Genomic DNA, 18211 nt, shown 5'->3' on the forward strand with positions numbered 1-18211 from the left:
ACTGCCTACTCAAACGAAAGAGCTTTAGATTTGCTACAGTAACAGATAGACCACGGATAGGCAGTCCCTTACTTCTACTATTTTGCTACTGTTTTCAATAGCATATAGCAATTGTTTTGGCTGTACTAAAACCGCGGTAAGCTCCGCCTACCGGCTTCAACTCTTACAGTAGACCACTTCGTCTTCTGTCTATTAAATGGCTTTAGGCTACATAGCCTCATTCACTAATCTGTCTCCTGTTCTCAATCCAACCTTCCACCACTACTTTGATTTTCTCTCAATCCAATCTCCCGAATCACGTGCTGTATGCGCGCAGAACGTCGGTCACCGACTATTGGACACGTTCGGACGGGAAGCGTCCATGGTGATTGGTTCATCACAGTTCAGCCAATGGTGGGGTTTGCAAGGAGGTCAGACTGACGCCGCCTTGGTGCTTTTTGCGTGCCACACTGTTGTGTCTCTCGTACAGCGACATGGCTCTGGTGCTGGGCGTGTGGTCGGTGCGGTCGCCAGTTGTGAGGTTGCTGCGATCTCCAGTGTGGCGGCGGTTCCCTCGACCCTGCTGTCGGGCGGGTTATAACGCCAACAGCAGCCAGACTCGGGCTCTGGTAGAAACTGGCGGGGTGCAGAGTTTGAGCCCCGAGCTCAGCGGTAGCTTGGGAGACGAGAGTGAGCCTCGGCAGGCACCCACAGGTAAGAGGAGGAAGAGCTGGGCCGGAGCCGGTGCTCGCTGCGCTTTGATTTTTATTAAGAGTAAAGCTTGAATACTGAAGAGCCAGAGCTCATAGATTACCCTGGTTAGTGTATACAGTGGGTCAGCCTCAGTTTTGGAAACAAAAATGTTATCTTTCTGAGAGGATGTTAAGCTGTTTATAGTACCGAAAGCAAACCCAAGGGTGGGCAACCTGCGCCCCCCCCCCCCCCAAGCTGAATTTTATGTGATCTGTGAAACTATGGGAAGTATACATAGAAAACATCATGAACCAGAGTTCTGGCATTTTTAACTACTGTATGTTGCAAATATTTTCAGAACAGCCATCCTAACAGTTTGTTTTCATTGCTTTTAGCTAAATTTTTACTTATCACAGAAGTTCTATGGAGCTCTGTGCGTTTCTGGTTCTAATTATGTAATGTTGGCGGCCGCTAGGGCTAGTACTGACATTCATGCTATTAAAAAAAATGAACTTTTAAAGGTTGTATAATTGAATCTGGGAGGATCTCGCTGTATCCGGCTTTTACCTTTTGCCCTATATCTAAAAGTTACCCACCCCTGCCCTAGCCCCTCAGAGAGTCTGTAATACAACCATTTCTGTGCTGCCTCAATCTTGGCTAAGTTGCAAAGCCATCTGGGTGCAAAATTTTTATTTTTGATTGTCTGGGAAAACATGACTAGAGAAACAGCCTCTTCAAACCTACTTAATAAAAACATTTTCAGTTAATTTTTGTCAAGAGGTTAGAAAATTGTAGATTAGTTGACAAACTAAGGGTTTCTTTTACAAAGCAGCAGTACCAAGTAGGGTGCACTGAATGGGTAGAGAAGCCCACGGGAATTGAATGGACTTCTTTGTGTTTAGTACACTGCTAATCGGTAGCACTGCTTTGTAAAAGGAGCCCTAAATGCAAGCTTCATTAACTCAATTTTGATATGAACCCTGATGTGAAAAGCAGCCATTCTCAATACTTTGGATCAGTGACTTTAGCCATGTTTTCTCAGAGACAGTAACAGTTATGACAAGTATTAGGTACATATCAAGAAAGGACTCCTTACATGTAAGGAAATATGCAGTCCATTACTCCAGGAAAAATAAATGAATAAAGAAATTGCCAAAGGGAAGTACTGTAACTCCAAATAACATATTGTAAAAGAAGATCCCAAAAAGAACATGGGATATCCACAGGAAACAGGGTTAAGTTCTTAAAGACCAACCAAAGAAATATATCAAGAAGCAAGGCAGGTCAAAGTCTTTTTACCCACACCTCCCCACATAATACCATAATACTTTGCATTTGCACTTAGTTTGTGCGCACACAGAAACCAGAGCATAAAAGAAGCTTTAAAAGAAGAAATAGTAGTCTCAAGTTCAAGACAATGGCTATCTTGGGAGACCCTAACAATTTTGGGAGAAATAAAAATTCAAGACACTAATTCTGTCTAATATTTGTATCCAAAGAGTAATTTCAGTGTCCATTTCTTATGCTTAAGTGGAAAGGCACAAGTAGAGTTTCTCTGCCACAGACTTCAAGATTGGAATCTTCCAGGAGAGCAGACATGTCCAAACCACCATCTGCAATATCAGAACTGCTGCCTCCAGGTCTGTTTCTGCTACCAGATGGAATAGAAAACACCTTGGTGATAGGTGGAATAAACTCACCAGGTATTTTTAAAATGTTCATATAATACCTTTTCAACATCTCCAAAACATTATTTCCCCAAATGGATAAGTTCTCAAAAATTTCCAGACATCAATATATGGCACCTGGATATTTTAGAGGCTTCATTATTTTTTTCAACTCTTCCAGCTGCTGCCTATTCTTTTCCACCTGAGACTATAACAAGAGCATGGGGCAAGGACACAGGCCAGTCAGTTGACTGGGGATGCCTCTGCCCCCACAGGTGCATCGTAAAAAGCATCTAATGTAACCTCCTGAGTTTTGGGGGCAGTACACTTACATGAGCCAATTGTCAAAGCTGGGATTAAAGTAGTCACTCCTACAAGGGAAATATCCAAAAAAATTATGTCCTTTACACAGTGGCTTTACTTGAATGGGCATTCTTTTCCCCAAACACTCTCCCTGATGTTCAGCCGTCAAGTTGGCCCTACTTCTGTTCCATCAGTCCACTCAGGGGTGTTTGGTTCAGCCTGTAGCTCATGCACAGATGTTCAGGGAAGCTCAGCATTCCTGACTAGGAGAGGAACACTTCGCCGCTGAAAAGGCACCCTCTACAAGCTTAGCTAAATCACAGACTACCTGCCTGAAGAATAAGTGCAGCAGCTACAAAGCATGCACCAACTGTGGAATTGGGTTGAACACTGAAACAGGCTTCCTGAGATCAAGCTTTCCTCTTTCCCGTTACATGTCGATGCAGGTTGCTGTGTAGTGGTGCAAGAGTGGCATTCCATCTTAGGACCACCCCCTTCCCCCTAACTGCAACATTTGAATTAAATTAAAAATTTCAAAGGGAGGCTTATGGCAGGCAGGCACAGGTCCTCCCAAGGAATATCCCTAACCATACCCTCTCCAAAGGGCATTACATGATGTGATACCTGCAGGTGAGCCTTCTCCGGAGTAGCACATACTGTTGCAGGACTTGTTTATCCACACCTACCCTATTTGAGATCATATTTAATCACCTCTCTGACCTTGTGTGCAACTTTCTTTAAATGAGTCCCCTTATTTTCTAACTCCCCTTACTCTTTTACATATCTGTATGTTCTATCTTAATCTATACCCTATGCTATCTATTAAAATGTTTTATTACGTATTGTGTTGACGTATGCAGTATGCTATGCCATACTTTGTATTGTTTGAATATTTTTACTTATGTAATTGTCTAGTGCTTATGTTACTTATTCTTGCTGTACACTGCCTTGATTGAATTCCTTCAAAAAGGCGGTAAATAAATCCTAATAAATAAATATAAATGAAACATTGGTTTGAATATGGAGATGGCTGTAGAATGAGATTAGCTATGAAACCAAAGCTTTGGTTAGTAACAGTACAGCAAAGACAGGCTTCCATCACATTCTGTTTGTTACACAGAACAGTTGGATTCCTGCCAACGAACTTTCTCTGGAGTAGCCCCCTCATTCTGGAACACAGTCCCAGAAAGGCTTTGCAGGTAAAAGCCTGGCTGTTCTCCCAGGCCTTTAATGGAAGAGGCAGCTAACTAGCTAGTCACACACAAAGGGCCAGATTCTATATATGGCACCTAAAAAAAATCCGCACAGAATTTAGCGTATTCTATATGATTCAGGCACAGTGTATAGAATCGACTTAGTCAATACTGTAGCGTGTACATTTATGCCATTAAAAACCTGGTGTAAATCTATGCATGTAGATTTAGGCGCACTTTCCTATGTTCTGTAATTATGTGCGGGAATCTTGGAACACCCATGAAATGGCCATAAATACACCCCTTTTAAGCTATGTGCGTTTATTTTGAACAGAGTGCTTTGCAATTTAGGTGCAGTTCTTTATAGAATACGCTTGTAATTATTACCAATTAGTGCTTGTTGTTGCTTAAGTGCTGTTAAAAACACTGATTACCTTGTTACGCCGATTAAGTTATGCACGTGTTTTCGCATGGAATCTAGGCGCCATATATAGAATTTGGTGGAAAAGGACTAATACCGACTGCACTTACTGCAGCAGGACTTGTTTACTACACACAACACCTTTTATGACTCCATGTGCAGTTTTTCCTCAAGTTAGTCACGTTTGTCTTCTATCAAAATTCCTGTTACAATCTCTAGTCCTTCTCTCCTCCATCCAGTTATCTCTGTGTCCCCCTTGACTTTTGTCTTCATAACCATAATTTTGCCTTTCTCCCCTCTTAGCAGAATGTGTCAACAGCCCCACCACATCGGCTTCCTCTTTCAGCTGCAATCCTCCCCTTCTCCTGCTTTCAGTTCCCTTGTTTTGTATACGGACCTCCTTCAAACAAGTCAAAGAAACCAACTGCTGGGCATCTTTAGAAAGCTGATTGGTTATTCTCCTTTTATGGGGGCATGAACTATCCAAACTCTCCATTTATAGGATATAAATGGATAGACAGAGTGTGAAGATCTGAGTTCTACATCTGGACTTGTTCATTGTTGTAAAAATCTTATATTCCGCATTCTCTAATTCTAAGTGGATTACATAATAAATGCACATAATTTTTCATGTGTTTTTATCTTAGGGGCACTGCTTTCCAGCTTTAACATTGATATTCTTGTTGCTTTACTGAGGCAAGAGAATGGCCGAGACATTTGTGTTGTCCGTTTGCCTCCAGAAATGAAGTATACAGATTATTTTGTCATTGTGAGCGCATCATCTACAAGACATCTACAAGCCATGACACAGTATGTACTGAAAATGGTAAGATGAGTATCACTTCGTGAATCGGTGAAATCTTACGTGTCTTGTGAGTTTTAATTGTACCATTCTTATGACGTATTGATACCTTTTGTTCTGGCTTTTGCCACATGTGCCTTTTAGCACAGAAGTGAGGTGTGGCAATTTTATTTATTTATTTGTTACATTTGTACCCCACATTTTCCTACCCATTTGCAGGCTCAATGTGGCTTACATAGTACTGTAAAGGCGTTCGCCAGTCGGTTGATAACAAATACAAGGTTGTATTGTGGTCAAATGAGGTAGGTGTGTGTCAGGCAACGTGAAGGTCGTATGGAATGAAGATTGTATATTGTCCAGTACGATCATTGCTTGAGCTGTGTTGCTGGACGTGCATTTCTCATCACTGCATCTCAAAAAAGATATAGTGGGATTAGAGAAGGGTGACGAAAATGATAAAGGGGGATGGGAGGAAAGGCTAAAGAGGCTAGGGCTCTTCAGCTTAGAGAGGAGATGGCTGGAGATATGACGGAGGTCTATAAAATACGGAGTGGAACTGGTAGGCATGAATTGCTTGTTTACCCTTTCCAAAAATTCTAGAACTAAGGGGTATGCAATGAAGCTACTAAGTAGTAAATTTAAAACATATTGGAGAAATTATTTTTGCTCTGAATGTTTAATTATACTCTGGAATTTGTTGCCAGAGAATGTGATAAAAGCAGTTAGCTTAGCAGGGTTAAAGGTTTGGATAATTTCCTATAAGAAAAATCCATAAGCCATTATTAAGATGGATTTGGGAAATTCACTGCTTAGTTCTAGGATGAACATCAATTTTACTGTTTTGGGAGTTTGCCAGGTACTTGTGACCTGGATCGGCCACTGTTGGAAGCAGGATACTGGACTTGATGGACTTTCGGTTTGTCCCAGTATGGCAACGTTTGTTATGCACCCAAGAAGTGTCAATACTGAGAGGACCGTTCCCCCTCTGCAATGCTGCTGCATGCCAGCCTCCCCAAAGTAGGGACCCTGCTTCTGATGCAGCATTGACATCTTCACAGGCTGTCTCCACATGGAACCAACCCTTCTTTTGCCAATGCTTGTTCATGCTCCAGGAGAAACTGAGGCAGTTCAACACCGAGGTATCGAAGGCGCTTGCGCCAACTATGGACCCACTCCAGCTCATCCTGAAAACTCATGCTCTGTCTGCGTTGTTGGGCGGTGGTTGATGCCGGTGCCTCATAGGCAACGGAGCTGACATTGGCCGATGCAGTGACCCTTTTTCAGTCCATTGGGGGAGGAAGTTTCCCCAGAGTTCTGGAGGGGCTGTGCACCTCAGCACCCTCATTCTGTGTCTGGACCTTCCAGAAGACCGAGACAGGCACAGTCTTGGACTTCACTTGATGAATCCCGAGTTTGAATGGACAGTTCTTGGGCATCGGAGGAGCCTGAGGATTCAGAGGAGAGATCCAGTGGCCTTCCCTCAGACCCCTCCCCACATCAGGAGAGGAGGAAGTCCCCACCGGAGGACATTTCCTATTTTATTTTGCTTTCATCAGCCAGCATTTACAATATTATCACGTAATGTGTGTATATGCTGGATATGCACCTGAATGCTATTTTTTGACAATGTGCATGTCTGAAAGCTGGGTGGGGGTATGTACAGATGGAGTCTGGGCAGGGCATAAAGTTACATGCATATCTTATAGAATTCTTTAAGTCTGTGGTCTCCAACCTTTTTCATGAAAGGGCTGCAATGGGACTATGAGAGAGCTCTGGGGGGCAACCAAAATATTTCAAGCTTGCACATATAAGCCTATACTAGTTAAATACTACTGAATTTGTAAACTGCCTTTACCGACTTTTTCAGAACGGGCATTTAACATTGATGATGATACAGATTCTACAACATTTAAAGGATGTATTTTAAAACTTCACTTTACTTTGGCTTGTCAGTAGTAGCAAATATCATAAATGAGCCACTTGATTAACACACTTAAGGGAATAGGACTTGATATACCACCTTTCTGTGGTTTTTGCAACTACATTCAAAGCGGTTTACATAGTATATACATGTACTTATTTGTACATAGGGCAATGGAGGGTTGAGTGACTTGCCTAGAGTCACAAGGAGCTGCACTGGGAATTGAACCCAGTTCCTCAGGATCAAAGTCCGCTGCACTAACCACTAGGCTATTCCTCCAGTAGATATTGCTGGCAGTTACTATATCAAGTGATTATCAATCATGAAATATTGATTCTACAACACAGATAAAATATATTTAAACTTGCTTAACTGTCACTTGTCAGCTGTAGCAAATATAACTGTTGTAAATATCATTAATGAGATGCTTCTGTCTGCATATTATTTACCTGCAGAGCACCTTGAGGGCCACAACAGAGGGCGTCAGGGGCCACACGTTGAAGACCATTGCTATAAGTTATGCACATATCTCTGGAACACAGGCGTACTTATTCACATTAGCTGTATGGCTGGCAGCTACGTGCATACATACTTATCTATCCAGTTATGCTAGTATCCTATAAAGGAAAGTAGGCACTTATTTTCCTTTTATAGAATATGCACCAGTCAAATCTAATTAACTTTATATAGTCAGACTGTTATTGTTCCTGGGATAAGTTCAGTTTCTCTGGTTATATTGCATATCAAGGCAGACTGTCTAAGCAATTTACAGAATCAAATTTAAAACAAGGATAAATAGGGTTTGAGGAAAAAAGGCAGACACATAAAAAGATAAAATGAAGGAGGGTGGTAGTTAAGAGAGGAAACGATTAAGGTGTTGCAAAGGTTTGGATATTTTTCTATGTTTTTGTATTACTGTTATTCTGTAACTCCAATAAAAAAGATTACACTATTAAAAATGTAAAACAGGTACAATTTATATAGCAAATAATGGTGCGGGGGAGAAGGATATAGCACTAAATGAAGAAGTAGATATAATAGGCATCTTGGAGACCTGGTGTAAGGAGGACAATCTGTGGACACTTAGGATACAAATTATATCGCAATGATAGTGGATCAAATTGGAGGGGGGATGCGCTATATATTAAAGAGGGAATCAAACAAAATAACATTCTACGTGAAACAGATAGTAGCGTGGAATCGTTATGGATGGAAATTCCGTGTGTGAAGGGAAGGAGTATACTGGTAGGGCTATACTACCATCCAGGAGAGAACAAACAGACAGATGAAGAAATGTTTACAGAAATTAAGAAAGCTGACAAATTTGGCAACATTATAATAATGAATGATTTCAATTACCCCAATATTGAGTGGATAAATGTTACATCAGGAAGTACTAGGGAGGTAAAATTCCTAGATGTAATAAACCAGTGTTTCTCAAGTCCAATCCTGGAGTACCCCTTGCCATTCGGGTTTTCTGGATAATCACAATGAATATGCATGAAAGAGATTTGCATGTAATGGAGCTCATTTCTTTCATGCATATTCATTGTGGATATTCTGAAAACCTGACTGGCAAGGGGTACTCCAGGACTGGACTTGGAAAACTGTAATAAACCACTGCTTCTTAGAGCAACTGGTTCAAGAACCGACCAGAAGGGAAGCTATTTTAGATCTAGTCCTTAGTGGAATACAGGGCATGGTACGTTGGATCCAGTGGGAAACAGTGATCATAACATGATCAAATTTGAATTGATATCTGGAGTGAAGCATACCAGTGACCACAAGATCAATATCAGAGTATGGAATCTTCTGTAAACAGTTGAAGACTTATCTATTCAAAAAACACATGTTAGGGAACGAGGAACAATGAGTACAGCACCCAATGTCATTTTTCCTTGAAATACTCCCAGCTTAAACTGTCTTTTTCTCTTGAAATACTCCAAGCCGAAATTGTTTTCTTCTCTTGAAATGTCTCAAGCCTAAAATGTAACCATGTGCTGGATCTCTTGATGTAAGTCATGCTGAACTCGGTTTTGGAATGCTTGCGACTAATAAGAAAAAAAGGAAAGTGAAGTCACAAAGGAAATTACTGTAGCAGCATTTTATTTTCGAAAGGGTAATGATGGCAAAGTGAGGAAAATGGTTAAAAAGAAACTAAAAGGATCAGCTACAAAGGTTAGGACTTTAAATCGGGCATGGTCATTGTTTAAAAATACCATTGTGGAAGCCCAGACCAGATGTATTCCTTGCATTAACAAAGGTGGAAAGAAGAGCAAATGACAACCAGCATGTTTAAAAGGTGAAGTGAAAGAGGCTATTAGAGCCAAAATAACATCCTTCAAAGAATAAAGAAAATAAGAAGCAACATAAGCACTGTCAAGCTAGAAGCAAAGCATTGATAAAGAAGGCTAAAAGAATAAGAAGAAGAACTTGCTGTCGAGACACTCATAGTAACACCTTTTTCAGGTATATCAGAAGCAGAAAACCTGTGAGGGAATCTGCGAGACTGTTAGATCATGAAGGACTAAAAGGGGCACTTGAGGAAGACAAGGCCATAGCTGAGAGATTGAATGAATTCTTTGCTTCGGTCTTTACGGAAGATGTAAGAGATCTACTTGTACCAGAAGTGGTTTTCAAGGATGACCATGTGGAAAAATGGAAAGAAATCTCGATGAACCTGGAAGACGTACTGAGCCAAATCGACAAGTTACAGTGATACATCAGCTGGGCCGGTTGGTGTACACCCCAGGTTACTGGAAGAACACGAAATTGCTGATCTGCTGTTAGTGAACTGTAACCTGTCGTTAAAATCGTTGGGGAATGTAATGGTGATTTAAAAAAAAAAAAAAGTTCTGGGGTGATCAGGAAATTACAGACCCGGTAAGCCTGACGTTGCCGGGCAAAATAGTTGGAACTAATTATAAAGAATAAAATTACGCAACACGTAGACAAACATAGTTTAATAGAACAGTCAGCGTGGGTTAAGCCAGAGGAAGTCTTGCCTCAAACTTGCTTCATTTCTTTGAAGGCGTGAATAAACTACTACTTATCATTTCTAAAGCGCTACTAGATGTACGCAGCGCTGTACACTTGAACATAAAGAGACAGTCCCCGCTCGACAGAGCTTACTATCTAATTAGGACAGACAAACAGGACAAACGAGATAAGGGAATATTAAAGTGAGGATGATTAAAATAAGGGTTCTGAACAAGTAAATAAGGGTTAGGAGTTAAAAGCAGCATCAAAAAGGTGGGCTTTTAGCTTAGATTTGAAGACGGCCAGAGATGGAGCTTGACGTACCAGCTCAGGAAGTCTATTCCAGGCATATGGTGCAGCAAGATAAAAGGAACGGAGTCTGGAGTTAGCGGTGGAGGAGAAGGGTGCAGATAAGAGAGATTTACCCAGTGAAAGGAGTTCCCGGGGAGGAATGTAGGGAGAGATGAGAGTGGAGAGGTACTGAGGAGCTGCAGAGTGAATGCACTTATAGGTCAATAAGAGGAGTTTGAACTGTATGCGGAAACGGATAGGAAGCAGTGAAGTGACTTGAGGAGAGGGCTAATATGAGCATAACGACACTGGCGGAATATTAGTGTTGCAGCAGAATTTTGAACAGATTGAAGAGGAGAGAGATGGCTAAGTGGGAGACCTATGAGAAGCAAATTGCAATTGTCTAAGCGAGAGGTGATAAGAGTGTGGATGAGAGTTGTGGTAGTGTGCTGGTTGATGTAATGTGTCTAGATTTTTAGAAAGCTTTTGAAAAAGGTGGTTCTTCAGAAACTCCTGAGGAAATTAAATTCGTGGGACAGGAGGTAGTATCCTTCTGTGGATTAGGAATTGGTTTTTGGATGGAAAAGGGTAGGGTTAAATGGCCATTTCTCTCAATGGAGGAGGGTAAATAGTGGACTACTGCAGGAATCTGTACCAGGACCATTGCTATATAACACTTAAAAATTATCTGGAAATTGGAACAATGACACAAAAGTTGTCAAAACATATGCAGATTGTGGAAAAATTGCAAGGAGACCATAGGAAACAAAGACTGGGCATACAAATGGCAGCTGAAATTTAATGTGGGCAAATACAGAGTGATGCACATTGGGAAGAATAATACAAATCAGTTACCTAATGCTAGGGTCACCTTAGGAGTCAGCAGTCAAGAAAAAGATCTAGGTGTCATTGTAGATAATACCCTGAAATCTTCTGCCCTGTGTGTGGCAGTGACGGCCTAAAAAGCTAACAGGGTGCTAGGAATTATTCTTAATAAGGAGTTAGAACTTGTTTAGGTAGGGCGTGTTGTGCATCCTTACGACTTTTCAGGTACTTACAGGCTTTTTTTTTTTTTTTATTCCTGGATTGGAATAAGCAACACTGGTTTTTGCATTTGTCACCACCAGATTATATTACTGTAATAGTTTATATGGCAGCCTCCTGAGTGGACTCTATATGAAGCTGAAGAAACCAGTTGATAACGTATCTCTGCATATAATTATTCAAAGAATGTTCTGTTGCTAGGAAGGAGGGAAAAGACCTCAAATGTCCTCGCTAGGTGGCAAGCATGAAAGCATCCAGGCATTAAGCTTTTATGTTTTTTGCCTACCTTGGTCCACAAAATTATCTATGGAGAAGCCCCGGAATACATGACAGACTTGATCGACCTACCAACTAGAAACACATCCGAATCAACATGAACATATCTAAATCTGCACTACCCAAGCTGCAAAGGACTTAAATACAAATCAACCTATGCATCCAGTTTGTCCTACATAAGCACACAACTGTGGAACACACTATCAAAAGTCTTGAAAACGACGTACGACCACCTAAACTTCCGGAAAACACTAAGGGGGAGATGCACTAAAAAATTGTTAAAGCCCTTCCCTTACCGATTCCCTTAGTGAATCGGTAAGGAACGAGCATGCATCAAGGAAAAGCAATGCAAATGAACTGGTTGTTGTAGCTCACTTGCATTCTCTATTCCATTGGTAAACAGTCGGCCGGTCGAGCATGCGCTGAGCAGCCAAGCGTCATGCTGGCTGCTCTGCGCATGTCAAGGACATCCACTAAAAAAAAAAGTTAGCAGCACGTCCGATCCCGCTGCACAAGGGCTTAGCTGCCCCCCAGCACCGTCTCTGGTTTCCTGCCTGTGCATCTCCGTGGCAAGGAGTAGTCACAGAGATGCACAGGCAGGAAACCAGAGACGGTGCTGGGGGGGCAGCTAAGCCCTTGTGCAGCGGGATCGGACGTGCTGCTAACTTTGTTTTTTGAGTGAAGGACGTCCTTGACATGCGCAGAGCAGCCAGCATGACACTTGGCTGCTCAGCGCATGCTCGACCGGCCGAGCGGGGCAAGGAAAAGGAATGCAAATGAACTGGTTGTTGTAGCTCACTTGCATTCTCTATTCCATCGGTAAACAGTCGGCCGGTCGAGCATGCGCTGAGCAGCCAAGCGTCATGCTGGCTGCTCTGCGCATGTCAAGGACGTCCTTCACTCAAAAAAAAAAGTTAGCAGCACGTCTGATCCCGCTGCACAAGGGCTTAGCTGCCCCCCAGCACCGTCTCTGGTTTCCTGTCTGTGCATCTCTGTGACTACTCCTTGCCCCGCTCCCTCCCCGTCTGTGACAGCCTCTTTCACTCCCTCCCTCCCTCCGTGTGTGATCCAGTCGGCTACCCAGAACTTTCAGCCTGTCAGCGGCTGCTGTAACGGGAGAGATCGCTCTAGTCCGGGATCCAAGAAGGCACAGCTCCCTCCTCCAGGTCTCTCTCAGCCAATCACAGTGTGTTTAGCAGAGATATGTTATCAGTTGGTTTCTTCAGCTTCATATAGAGTCATAAACAGTAAGTTTTGCTGAACAGAGTCTACTGAATTTAAATAAGCATCCTGAGGGGAGTTATCTTATGACCACAGTTAGTCCAAAATATAGTAACCATGATCATGTTATTCAGCTGTTGAGGTTTCCAGTAGCTTTTTGTATTGATTGACTCATAGGTTCCTTTATCAGGGACTTCCAGTTTATTTATGGAATGGAGAAAAGGTTGGCATTATATCAACCCTTTCAGCTATTGGGATCATCCTAGAAAGCTTTTCTGGCATTACCAACAGGATTAAATTATAGTATGCTTCTGGTTGGGCACTTTTCGTGGGTTCCCATATGCGGAACCAGATTTCATTAGAGATTCATAAGATGTTTAACTGTGTTTGGAGTAAACAGAAGGCACTGTGCTTTTGGGAGGGCATTTGGGTAAAATGCTATGGTGGTATTGTGTTAATATTGATAAGCATATAAATATGTTCTAAAGGTTGCCTTTTTAGTATGATTATTTTGCTGTGTTTTTATTATGAGAATTAGGGTGGGTTTGTTAGGGATGTTGGGGGAGCTGAGTATTTCCCAAGTTGGTCCTGAAGTACCCCCTTGCCAGTCAGTTTTTCAGGGTATCCACAATAAATATGCATAAACGTTTTGCATGAAGTGGAGGCAGTGTATGCAAATCGTTCTTATGAATATTCATTGTAGATATCCTGAAAACCTGAATATGCATGAGATCAATTTGCATATACTCAGCTCATTCTTTGTGTCTTTTCTGTACTGATGACAGGAAGTGACACAAATGTTTGCAGGGGTAAGAGTTGGCCTTAATATGCTTTGTTTTCATTGCACAGCAAACAATATCTTATCTAGCTGGAACTGTATGGTTGGATTTTTATTTTTGTTTAGTTATTTTCATTTAGTATAATTTATATTCCACTGTTGTCCAGAGCGGAGTACAAACAAACATACATAATAAAAAAAAATTACAAACATTAAGCACACAATACCAAACTATAAACAGTGTCAAAATCAAGCAACCAGCAATCCTGCCAAACAGTTATTGGCTATATACTGTTTTAGTTATATCTTATTTGTTTGTAAACCACTCAAAATGGTAGATGGGTAATGATTCAGTACTTTTAAATAAGTTTTGATCTGTGTGATTTGAACATCAAACTGCTCATTAAAAAAAAAAAAGTGAACATATGGCCAGTTTCAAGAGGAGTATCTCGTGAACTTCATATTTTTCATAGTTGAGCTATATTAGTTTCATTTCTCTTTATGAACTACTTCCTTGAATTCGACTTGAGCTTTCTTGCTGTAGTAGCATTGAATTTGCATTCCAAATGGCTCTTTGGCTTTTCTTTTTAGTACAAGTACATGAAGAAAACAGAGGAACCCCAGATTCAACTTGAAGGCAGGGAGGCAGAGGATTGGCAGTGTCTGGATTTTGGTAAATGCTCCTTGATTCTCACTGCACAGTTCCCCCCTCCCCCCGGGACACTGGGCTGGTACTGAAAGGTTTGTCCCCATATGACATTCACCTGTTCATGCAGCCTGTCCAAAAGGACAAGGGGGGGGGGGGGGGGGACAAAACAGCTCTTCTGTTTTGTAGCTTGGAAGCACCTCCTAACCTTGTTTGAATTTCTCTCCCCTAGGAAATATTGTGGTTCATTTCATGCTGCCAGAAACACGGGAGCTTTATGAACTAGAGAAGTTATGGACTCTGCGGTCCTATGATGACCAGCTGACGCAACTGGAGACAAAACCTTTGCCTTTAGATTTCATATATGGAGTGGCTACACCAGAGCTATGACAGAACTGTTCATAAATCATCCTGCAGCAATAAAAATGTTGGATGAGGACAGATGACAGTGCTTTGAGGCCTGCTTGCTCTGTGCATCCTTGGATGTGAAGATCAACGACAAAGCAGTGCTGTGCAAGAGGAGGCTACATTTTGCTTTGCAGTAGGAGTGGGAACTTTTGAGTTACATGAAGCCCTCAATTTTATGGCTTTCAAATTTTGAATATGTAAACTTTTTTTTAATATATTGGGAGTGATTTTCAAAGTGTCAGCACTGTGATAGTTGGTTGGTACTTTTTACCTACTTTTCACCTTTTGGTGGACAAAAGTACTTACATAGTTTTACTTCGCAATGTATTGCTACAACCGTTTGCATCTATGTTTTGTGCAAGTACCTTTTGCCATCTGTAAATGTGTAGGCTTTTAGCAACAGTGAGGGGGAGGGATATTTCCAGACAAGGTTCATGCATCCAAATTTGCACACACTAATGTCTGGGGACATTATCTCCCCCCCTTCTCACAGTTAAATGGTGCAGGAGTTTTGGTTACAATTATCTCAAACTGGCCTCTGTCGCCTGAAAGTCTGTGTGGAAAATGTCACAGGAATCCAAGAAAAAAGGTAATAGTTAACAAGATTAGCCAGGCTCTGGATGATTTTATGTTCCTAATAGGATTTATTGCCCTATATTCTAGAGGTTTTTGTTTAGCAAGAATAACATTATGAAGAGGGGTGGGACTTCTGTGAAATCCCATTGATACTACATTTTAAGAAGTTTTAGTTTCTAACACATTTTTTTATAATTGTGGTGAAATTTGACCAAAATTGAGAATTGATTGCTCTGAACCAGGGATATGGGTTGCGTATAATGTAATTTCCATAGCAGTCACAGATGGGTTATGCACTCCTACCAACAGATGGGAATACACTGAACTTCTAGTAGATGTATAAGTGGGCTATTGAGTCCCCTGAAAGTCAGTCTGTTCTCAGTCTCGGCAGATGATAGCAGTGGTAAGTCTGTGCAGTTCCTTTAGTTTTCCTTACTTCTTCCAATAATAATAATAAAAAGGCCACAGTAAAAGAAGGTTTACCTTTCCTTTTGAGGTCTGTCAGCTGAATTAAATACATAAAAAAAAAAAAAAAGAAAGAAAAGCAGTCAGGAGTTTTTTTTTTTCTTTATTCACCATTTCCTGCTTCCGGAGGTCTCTATAGCCCCGGGGGTGTTGCATGCAGCTGGCAGAGTCCCACCCACCATCCCGCTTGTGGTGCTGTTTTAGGACTGCCTTCCTTTGTTCCTCAGCCCTCCTTTACTGCTCTTGGGCATGGGGAGGATCTGGGATGTGTGGAGGTCTGCCTGCAGCTTTCCCCATGGCTGGTCCTTTTTCTAATTTTACAGTACTAGTTAAAAAAACAAACAAAAAAAACCCCACCAAAGCTGAGCATTTCACTGCAGAGACCAGCTGCTGTTAGGACTCTGTTTTGTGAAGGGGGGGGGGGGGTGTTGATAGCGTTGTTCCTTTATCAGCTGAAGTGCTTACTGGTTCAGGTGGTACTCTGCTGCTGTTCTCAGTCTGGTAGGGGTGCTTTGTGCGGTTGGCGCTTGTGGTATTTATGGCCTGGTCATACGGTTGTCAGCACCGTGTTGTCTTTGGTGCCCTAAGTGCTGTTCCATTTGTCAGCGCCATGCGCTGGATGCCGCTGGTCTCTGTGCTTTTTTGTGGGGGAGATAGAGCCATAATTAAGTTTTTCCTTGTGCACCAGGACATCAGGGATGTTATCCAGACCCAGTGGAAGGCCCCGGATATGCCTTTTCATTTGGCTCATTGGCTGAGTCTATGGTTCACCTATATCCTAAAAAAATGACAAAATGATATATATAAAGGCTGCACTGACTAACAAAAAGTGCACAAAAACATTCTCTGCAGTGCAGAAAGGAAAAAGGCCTCAAAGAGCTCCTAGGTCATTGATGGCGAACCTTTTAGAGACCGAGTGCCCAAACAGCAACCCAAAATCTAATTATCTATCGCAAAGTGCCGGTACTCATTATGGGCGGGGTCACCACATATGACTCCAACCCTATGATAGCCACACCCCTTACACCAGCCATGGCGCATATAAACAGACATCATTGAAAATATTATACTAGTATAGGAGAAAAAAATAACATGATTTTTTTTTCATTATAAATCATTTCTCTTAGCTGTTACAGCTCCAGTATACCCAGTGCAAACTAAGACAGCAGATGTAAATTCTCAAAATGGACATACTCCAAACAGTAAAATGAAAATAAAATTATTTTTCCTACCTTTGTTGTCTGGTGATATTGGTCCCAGTCTCTGATTCTGCTGCTGTCTATCTGTTCTCTTAACACCATTTGCAGGGCTTCCTTTCCATTTATTTGTTTACTTTCCTCCTTTCTTCTTCATTTCTTGCCCTCCATCCATAAGTAAAAGCTGGGTCCTCCTCTGTGGAATTGACTGGAGGAGGTATAATGTGGATCCAGCTTTTGCTGTTTTCTCCATCCTTGTGCAGCAACCCTCCTCTCCCCTCCCAAACAGCAACCCAAAATCTAATTATTTAACACAAAGTGCCAACAGGGCAATTTAACCTGAATAACAGAAGTTTAAAAGCATTTGGCATGCTTTTGAATAATTAATGTGATTTCTGCTGTTGCATGCATGCTGATAACTTGTCTAATCTTGGCTCATACTTTGTAAATTTGAGAGCAACACATGCAGCACTCAGGTCATCTGTTAGTCTGTTTCTGATGTCAGCTTTTATATAATTCAAAGTTGAAAACAGCTGCTCACAAGAATATGATGACCCAATCAGAGTAAGTAAAGCAATCCCAAGTGCTTTCATTGACTTAAAATTATTTGGCAGAGAATTCCACACTTTAAGGATTTCATTTTCAGAACTAACTGTGCTGTCATTTGACATCCCTTCAATCTTCTCAAGTGTTACACGCAGGTCACAGAATTTATTTTTCCAGATACAGCTTTCTTGAAATTCCAATAGCTCCATTTCCAGATTTCCTAAATCTAACCACTGTAAGCAGGAAAGATCAAGTTCTTCAAATTTGGCTCTCTCTGGAGAAGTTAGAAAACACAGGGTTGTCTCCATTTTACAGAACTGTAAATATCTGTTACTGAAATTCACCTTTGCAGCTCGTACAAAGCTAGAAACTTCCTTGTAGATTTCCTGATGGCTTGTAGGACTGTCTGCAAATGTTTTACAATTTTCTAAATGCATTTTTATTTTTATTTATTTATAAGCATTTTAAGATACATAATATTCAATAAAGAATAATAACAAGAAATATAGAGAATAATCACAATAGGATTAAATAAAAGGAAAAACTATACACTTTCATCGTCCACAATTAAATGGGAAATGATCCAAGAATCAAGAAATACAAATATCAAGCTATAACCAAGCTCTTAAACATCTATTAAATCAAAGACTGCGCTATACCCTGTAGACTCCAAAATGCTATACAGTGTTACATTCGGTTCTAAATTTTCACAATAATACTGTCCTTACCTTTTTAGAAAAACATCCAATTGATTGGGTTCAAAAAATTGATAATGTTTTGTGTGGAGTAGAATCCTACACAGACAA

General features: G+C 41.2%; 1 protein-coding gene across 1 annotated transcript; it reads left to right on the forward strand.

The window, feature by feature from the left end:
- The first annotated feature begins 426 nt into the window (after positions 1 to 426).
- MALSU1 (mitochondrial assembly of ribosomal large subunit 1) lies at positions 427 to 15203 on the forward strand. Its single transcript, XM_030189965.1, has 4 exons — positions 427 to 693; positions 4904 to 5082; positions 14160 to 14241; positions 14447 to 15203. The coding sequence occupies exons 1-4, from the start codon at positions 474 to 476 to the stop codon at positions 14602 to 14604; spliced, it is 639 nt and encodes a 212-aa protein (XP_030045825.1). The 5' UTR covers positions 427 to 473; the 3' UTR covers positions 14605 to 15203.
- The last annotated feature ends 3008 nt before the right edge of the window (positions 15204 to 18211 follow it).

The sequence above is a fragment of the Microcaecilia unicolor genome, chromosome 1 (assembly GCF_901765095.1).
Source record: "Microcaecilia unicolor chromosome 1, aMicUni1.1, whole genome shotgun sequence".
Classification (NCBI taxonomy): Eukaryota; Metazoa; Chordata; class Amphibia; order Gymnophiona; family Siphonopidae; genus Microcaecilia; species Microcaecilia unicolor.